At 25.4% G+C, this 8,619-nt stretch overlaps 1 protein-coding gene across 8 annotated transcripts in view; it reads right to left on the minus strand.

Annotated features, from left to right (window-relative positions):
• The window catches only part of LOC127251210 (uncharacterized), a 61,021-nt gene extending 52,689 nt beyond the window's left edge, over nt 1-8,332 (minus strand). For 3 of the 8 annotated variants that reach the window (XM_051274817.1, XM_051274811.1, XM_051274815.1), the window contains exon 1: nt 8,232-8,332. Coding sequence is in view for 1 of the 8 variants with exons in the window: in XM_051274808.1 (XP_051130765.1) it covers nt 7,738-7,804 (67 nt within the window). In the remaining 7 variants the exon portion in view is untranslated. Of the gene's footprint in view, nt 1-6,234; nt 6,619-7,737; nt 7,851-8,231 lie in introns of those variants that run through there. The other 5 variants (XR_007838856.1, XM_051274808.1, XR_007838857.1 and 2 more) reach the window with 4 other exon arrangements.
• Between the last annotated feature and the right edge of the window lie 287 nt (nt 8,333-8,619).

Consider the following 8,619-nt stretch of genomic DNA (forward strand, 5'->3'; position numbering starts at 1 on the left):
TTCATTTTGAAGTGAATATTTATGGGCTATTTGTTTGAAATGACTTTAGAATAGTTTGCACTAGGTGTGAAGATGAATCGAGTTGATCTCGAGTAGTAAGATACTCAAGCTCAACTCGCTAACAAATTCCTAAGCTCGAATTCGAGCTCAAACTTGAATGAATACTAGTCAAATTTGAACTCTAATTTGAGCTTATAAAAATGTATTTACATTGGAGCTCGAGATCAATTTTAAATAAATATTTTCATAATTCTAATTTTGATTCCCTTATTTCTTTTAATTTTATTTTTAAGAAAAAAGAGGTGCGTAAGTCTAAAATATAATAAGTCATAAAAGTTAAAACTAACTCTAATACTACAATTGTTATACACAAATGTAGTTAATGTTTTGCACACAAAACGAAAATTATGTTAATATACAAGTATATAAAAATAATTGTGTAAGCTTATAGAAAGCTACTTGATAAGCTTTCGATCAATAAAATGAGTGCTCATAACCCAATGCTCGACTCAAACTTTATTTTTTCTAATTCAATTTAAATACTACATTGAGTAGCTTGACGAGATAAGATGAGTAGCTTGAATCAATATCACCCCTCGTTTGCACTATCGGTAGTTGAAAATATTTTTAAATAATAATGAACTATCCAATTTCACCCAACGATAAATTGTCTAGACTCTTCATCATGTGATCTATGAAGAAATAAAAAGCCTTTGCAAGAATAAAATTTGGTATCTACCCGAGTTGCCCATAGGGAAAAGGCTGTTTATATGCTAAAAAAAGATAAAAGTGCAAGAAAATTAGTTTTTATGTCGAAAATGCTTGTTATAAAGCAAAAATCGTAGTGAAGGGTTGCAATCAATGCGAGGGTGCTGATTTTAATTAAACTTTCTCCAAGTTATTTTGGATACTTTCATTTGCATTTTACTTGAGGTTGACACTCAATTCGATATGAAGCTAGAGTAGATGAATGGTAAAATAAATAATATTTTCGAATGAAAATTTGGAGGAAAAACAGTTATAGAATAATTCGAGGGTGTGTTGAGTAAAATAGAAAAAATATTGCATGTAAATTAACAAAAAATTTATATGGATTGAAACAGACAACTCGATATTAGAATAAACAATTCAATTGTCTCGCGAGAAAGAAAGTTTAAAGGTTAAACTTGAGGAAAATTTAACAAAGTATATTTACTTTAAGATAGCTTTTGATATATTACATTTGTTGTTTTATTATTATTTTTTTTAAAAAAAAAAATCTTGTCAACGTGTTAATTCTATTAAATGGTGTAAAGATTGCATGTGAGATTAAACAACCAAGCATAGCAGTGAATTTGAGATATTTTTCATTGTTACAAATGAAATAAGAGTAATGACTGCGAATTCTCACGTTACGTTACTTAAAAAAAATTTCATTTCTCTAAAAAAAAATATTATAGTAACCAATCAAATTTGAAAATCTAATGAAAAATCAATTTGGAGACATTAATTAAAATCACAACTATTGTTGATGTAAATTAATATATATATATATATATATGCCATGCTCAACTAAGAATTGTTTCATTTAATGAAACATAAATTTTCAAAAGTATATTGGTTTCAATCAATCAATATCTTATTGCCAGAAAAAATGGTAAGTATATAATGATTAAAAAACTCACCAATATCAAACGAAATTATTGTTCTTTTTTTATTTTTTTTATTTTTTATTGCTATAACTTTCGAATCTTAGGGAACAAAATTAGTAAATTACTCATTTTGACTCTTGTTTTACCAACACCACCATTTCTTACTTAATGTAAATGGAAAAAAGTATGATGTCTAAATATTGACTTCAGAAAAAAGCAAGATATGATTGTAAAAAAAAATAAATGATAATAAGTAAATAAAGATTCACATATACAAATATATATATATACACATACATACAACAAAGCCGTTATAATATATTGATTGAGTCAAATCAATATGATATTAATTTGATAAAATACGCGCACATATATATATATATATATAAGGTAGACAACATATTTTTTACAGTACTTGATAATACAAAATACGATGCATATTCTGATAGTATATGATATAATTTTACATAGTACAACAATACAATAAATAGATTTATATAGTATAGTATAATATATGGGCATGAATCAGCTGTTGGTTCGGCCAAGTTAGCATGATGTTGATTTGAGCATATCAATTTATGATATAAGGTGATCAGCATATATTTTTACATATTTAACCATATTTATAATACATCATATATTACATTATAATTCAACATATGTCATCTTATAACACAACATATGTTGAGATATGTATAAACATATGCTACTCGCTCATATGTTGATCCGGTCAAATCAACACCATATTGACTTGACCGGATCAGTACAGATCCACAACGATAATATATAGACTATACATAACATACTTCATGCACTATTTGTCTTATACTTATGTGCTGATTTGATAAAATCAATTTAGTGCTCGTTTTTTTTACCCACAAAATGCATATATATATCATGAATAAGTATGGTTATAATGTTGATTAAAATCAATTTAGTGCTCGTTTTTTTTACCCACAAAATGCATATATATATATCATGAATAAGTATGGTTATAATGTTGATTAAAATCAATTTAGTGCTCGTTTTTTTTTACCCACAAAATGCATATATATATATATGATGAATAAGTATGGTTATAATGTTGATTAAAATCAATTTAATGCTCGTTTTTTTTACCCACAAAATGCATATATATATCATGAATAAGTATGGTTATAATGTTGATTATGACTGATCAATACCATATTGACTAATACAACATATGTTGTGCTAATTGAAATTATATACCGACAAATCATGCTTTACGGTATGATTTATAAATATATTTCATATACTGAAATTAATAGTATTTTTGGTTATATGAACTATTGTCATTTGTTATTATTTCATATAAATATTGATTAATATTTTATATACCAATCACATATAATTGGTATAGTGCCAATAAATTTTATGTCAAACTCGGACAAAATTGTGAATATATCTCAAAATCAAAGACCTCCGGAGGATAGATTCCAGGTTTAATGTATCCGGAGCAACAGACTATGTCTATCCCAAAAAAATAGGCTCTGATACCATGTTAAAATATTTTGCGGAAACTCTAAAGCTTGCATTGTTGATAATCAAAATAAGGGGCCTATATATAGGCAACTTAAAACAGACTCGATAGACTCAAATCTAAATAACGTGATCTAATGAATATGACCAAATCTAAATCTAAATCTAACAAATCTAAAACTAAATATCGAAAATCTATCAACATTAATAAAAATATGTTGTTTTTTTTTACATAAAAATATCAAATCAAAATACTATTTGAACAAAAATTCAAATCAATACTATATTTCAAATTAATTTAAAACCATAAATGTTAGAAATTTACAAACATATATATATATGTACAAATACTAGAGATTATTTTCTTAAAATTGTATTAAAATATATATAAACCGTTATGTATATATTATTTCATTAATTCAATTAAATTATAAATAGTATAAAGAAAAATTATGTTTATCCAAACTGCATGCTCTCCACTAATTAAAAAATCAAAAGGGTTTTATAATAATAATAAAAAAAAAGAAACAAAAAAGGTTTTATAATAAACCATTTAATCATTAGTGAGATAAAGAAGTTTATATAATAAATTAAATACAAGTTGATTTCATGTTCCGGTTTTCATTTTTTTTTTAAAAATTTATTATACATTAATATTCACGCTCATTTTATGTAAAAATATATTCTTTTTATTTTACGACTTGTGCTCACATTGTTATTTTTATACGTTTTGTATCTTATATTTTATTTATTTATTTTTTAAATTAAAAGGATTTTAATCATATTTTAAATTTTTTAATTTTAATTAAATTAATAAATTATTTTAATATTAATTTATAATTATTTATAATATAGTATAATTATTTTTACTAATTATTTATTAATTATACATTTATTAAATTATTGTATCCGTAGTTTTTCTTACAAAATATTTAATTCAATAACTATTTAAACACAAACACAGAATACAAACCATATACACTCTTTTTGTCAAATTTTGAAGCAATTATTTTACCTTAAGAATGTCGAAAACCTTTTCATTATTATTATTATTATTATTGAAAATATATATAAACAAAATTTGTAACTTAAAAAATTATATTAGCATTGTAACCTGGAATGATTGAGTATTTCATTTCATGATTATTTTTTCAACGATGATTCCATCTTTACGTAAGAATCAATTATGTATATATTAATTATTATACTTTCTACGTCCGCTTTAAAAGTTTACATTTACTTTTACGTGTTAATTTTTGAATATTAATTATTATATCAAAACCTAGTATAAATAAAAAAAAAATGGCAAAAAAACTTGTATTATTGTCTTATAATAGTAATAGAATGACATTTATAAAAAAAATATATAAATATAAGGATATTTATAATGTTAGGTAGAATGACGCAAAAGATAAATGTAAACTTATTAAGTGAACGGAAGGAATAGTATTTATATGTTGTTAATGATTTTTTAGCTAGTTACGAGAAAATTTAATTAAAAACCCTAATAATTATATGTATATATTTATAATAATTATATTTTAATGTTAATATTCTTTTTGAAAATTATTTTTTTGATATGTAAAATAATTAGTATAAATATTCTTAAGATATACTCCCTCTCAACTGAAAATATTTTTTTAAATTTGTACTGTATTAAGAAATAATAGTATTTTACGTTAATTGAAATATAAGAGATTTTGATATTTTTGTGCTTTGATTTTTATTTATAAAATAATTATATATGTAATGCTATATTTGTAATTTAAATCAAAGTTAAAAGATATTTTGGTATTAATGTTTAATTATTTTTTCTAAAATAAAAAAAATACTTTTGAGTGGAATAAAAATAATAAAAAAATATTTTAAATTTGGGCAGGAGAAAGTACAAATTACTTTAAACATATTATCAATAATTATAACTTTGAAAGTTTTAATTGAACAAAACATTAAACTATTAACAAATTAAGTACTATTTGCACAAAAATCAACATATTTAATTAATTAAAATTTTAAGCAATTGTTTTAAATTATTGGAAGGATATTTACTTGTGTTTTATATATATATATATATATAATTAATTAATTAAAATTTTAAGCAATTGTTTTAAATTATTTGAAGTATATTTACTTGTGTTTATATATATATAATATTTTTTTAATTGATATAATTATTAAATGTGATATTTTAATTTAGAAAATGGTGCTTGATCTTATATTTTATTTTATTGAATAGTAACAAAATAAAAATAAACACATAATTATATGAAATTATTTTTTCTCAAAAACAATATTGTTAAATAATATTATATTAAAAAAAATTAATACAAAATCTATTTATTTTACATTAAAAATAATTTTTATTCTCATTTATTTAAATACAAAAATAAATCTATTAAAATAAAAATAAAGGACTAAGACATAACCCTCAAAACCAAAGTTTTAGTTGGATATTTTAGTTAAGTTTCATACTATTCATTATTTATTTATTTAAAGAAATTTTATATATACTTAATTTTTATTAAAAATATCTTATTAAATATATAATTATATTATATTAAATACATTTCAATTGAACAGTTTCAACTAATTAATTATTCTATAAAAATTGATACATTTTTATTTTTAATAAATTGATCAATATTAAATATATTTAACAAATATAAATTAACTTAATTAGATTTTTGATATTTTACAAGATAGAATTTAAAACTCTTTCATTTCAATATCTTATCTCAATCAATTTAATTAATTTTCTAATATTTTACACGTAGATTCATTCAAACCTCTTTATTTCAATTTCGCCTTAATAAATAAAGATTTTTATCTATGTTTAAAATTCATTAATTTTTATAAAATTAGTTTATGTTAATTATAAACAAATTAAATTTTTTTATTTAATTAGATTATATAAATTTTATTGAGAAAATAATGTTTAAAATATTTAAATATATATAATAATATCGGGTTCCTACGTCATTCAAAAAAAATAACAAAAAAAAAATAATACTCCCTCTGTCTCATTGAAAAATTACCATTTTTCATTTTCGTCCGTCCCAAAACAAGGTTACTATTTCCTAATTAAGTAAATTGTACTACCTACTTAACATAATAGATATCATTTCAACTTACAATATATTACACAAATGTCATTACTTTTATATTAGACCATACTAATAGGGATATTTTTGTCTTTTTTTGTAACACCCCCAGTTGGCTCATACTGGAAATGCTACCGCCACACTGCATCATGAGGTCGTCACCTCCTACTTCGAGCCCCACAACACAGTGTTAAGGCTAAAATTAATTATATAAGCATTTTATTATTTCCAAAAAAACAAGTTTATAAATATTTACAAAAACATACTCCCAAAACGGGAGGTTTTTCTAGTTAGAATTTACATATAATACATCAGATGCAGTTCACTCATTCAGCCCGTCTTTCTATCTCCCGAGACGTCCCCTGTCCCGGAGGTGCCATGCGTACCTGAATCAAATATTTTTCTTAAAAGCAGTCTAGAATTAAATCCATTTTAAGAACTAACATAAAATATGCCATGTCATGCTCGAAAATAGAGTTTAATTTCCGTCATTTGCAAAATAAATGCCATGCCATGCCCATACTGAAATAATGTAACAATAATGTCAAAATCGACAACTCATGCACATATACCCATATACATATGTCAAAGTGAGCAGCCGGAATAACCTCGGCTCCATAATAACGGCTCACTAGACTATCATCAATAAATAGCCGGAAAATCCTCGGCTCAAGGAAGGACCTGGTAAACCCATAATAATATAACGGTCACCCGGTCACTTCCATATACCCACCATACGACTCCCGCAATCAATACATGGATAGCCGAGCGTTGTCGCCATTAACCACAAGACACCCCATAGTCTGTGATAGCGAAGATAGGACCCTCCTGTCTAGCCCTACCCCGTGTAACGTAGTAGAATCCGTGCAACCTGGAATCACCCGAAGGAAACCCGGAAACTCTACTCCTCTTCGCACGCCCTAACGGGATCGCGTTTGGAGTTTGGCATATGATCCTAAACTACCGGTAGACCTCACTAGTAGCTACTCCAATGAGTGGAACAACACCGAACACGAATGATTAGACCAAATACGTCTCAACTGCAATGGGTCTAATCCCTGAATGACCGTGCGACTAAGTCACCCAGTTGTCCGACTACTATCGTCCACTATCGCCAAAGTGTTACGGTACATCGGGGTCGAATATCCTAACCCCAGATGATGCCCTCGCCTAGCACTACCGCACACGGCGACTAAACGATAGATCCATAAAACATATCCGATAAATCGTGCGATGTGTGCAGCATGTCAATAAGTGAATTTAATGAAAAGGGCTGGTGAGACGGCCCACCTATCCTCCTTTTCATAAATTCACCAACACGATCAAATACGTATATCAAATATCGTAAAACGAAGTTTCACACATGCATATACACACACATATATACATATATAGATGCACTGACCAAATGATTCCACATAATATCATATCAATATCAGAATCAGAATCACATGCAACATAAATACCTAATTTCTTAAAATTAGATTTAATTCCCTACTGCTTACCTCCTACCGATACTTTCTGGATTTTTATAACTTCACCCAAATCTCCTCCAACGTACACCTGTCCCATTATTTACTCAAATCAGATGAGCTTTATGCTTATTCTCAGGAGCTACCTGCTTATTCAAAAGCTAATTTCTATAATTAACTCATCGGGCTCCAAACTTTTATATTTAGTAGAATATGATATTCTAGCTATAAAATCCTTCTACCTCATAATATTTATATTGCCCGATTATTAAATAAAAATACGCAAAGGTATGAACAAGCAGGCAGGTGCAATATACTGCCGTTTTTTTTATTCGACTTGGATTGGTACGAAATTCTCAAAATATAACGTCGGCGCTACGAATAGGCTATTAGCTAAAGAAATTCATCGATTAAATAGCTAAATAGCCAATTTTGAATTTTTGAAGAATTTCTAATTTAATACTCCAATATCAAAATTTGTATTAAAATTTATAATCGGACTCTACGAATAGCAAGGAATACCATACCCAAGTCGGAATTGGAATCGGACGGCTAAATCTTTTTCTTCCTTTTTTTTTTTTCTTCTCCTTTCTTCTTCTCCTTCGCGTTTCGTCTTCTGCGTTCCTTCGTTTCGAGGTAAGGTTTGTTTGTTTTTATATATATATATATGTATAATATATATACACATATATATTATATTATTATTATTATATTATATTATATTATATTATATTATTATTAACATTAACATCTTTATCTTCTTTATTTATTTATTATATTATATTATTAAATTATATATTATATTTTATATTTATCCTCATTGATATTATCCGTTTAACAGTCTTTTTAATCATAATCAATATATAAAATAGGAATAAAATTTATTCCACAATATTAATTTCTTGATTCCAAAAT

This window comes from Andrographis paniculata, unplaced genomic scaffold (genome assembly GCF_009805555.1).
Source record: "Andrographis paniculata isolate CXL003 unplaced genomic scaffold, ASM980555v1 Contig43END, whole genome shotgun sequence".
Classification (NCBI taxonomy): domain Eukaryota; kingdom Viridiplantae; phylum Streptophyta; class Magnoliopsida; order Lamiales; family Acanthaceae; genus Andrographis; species Andrographis paniculata.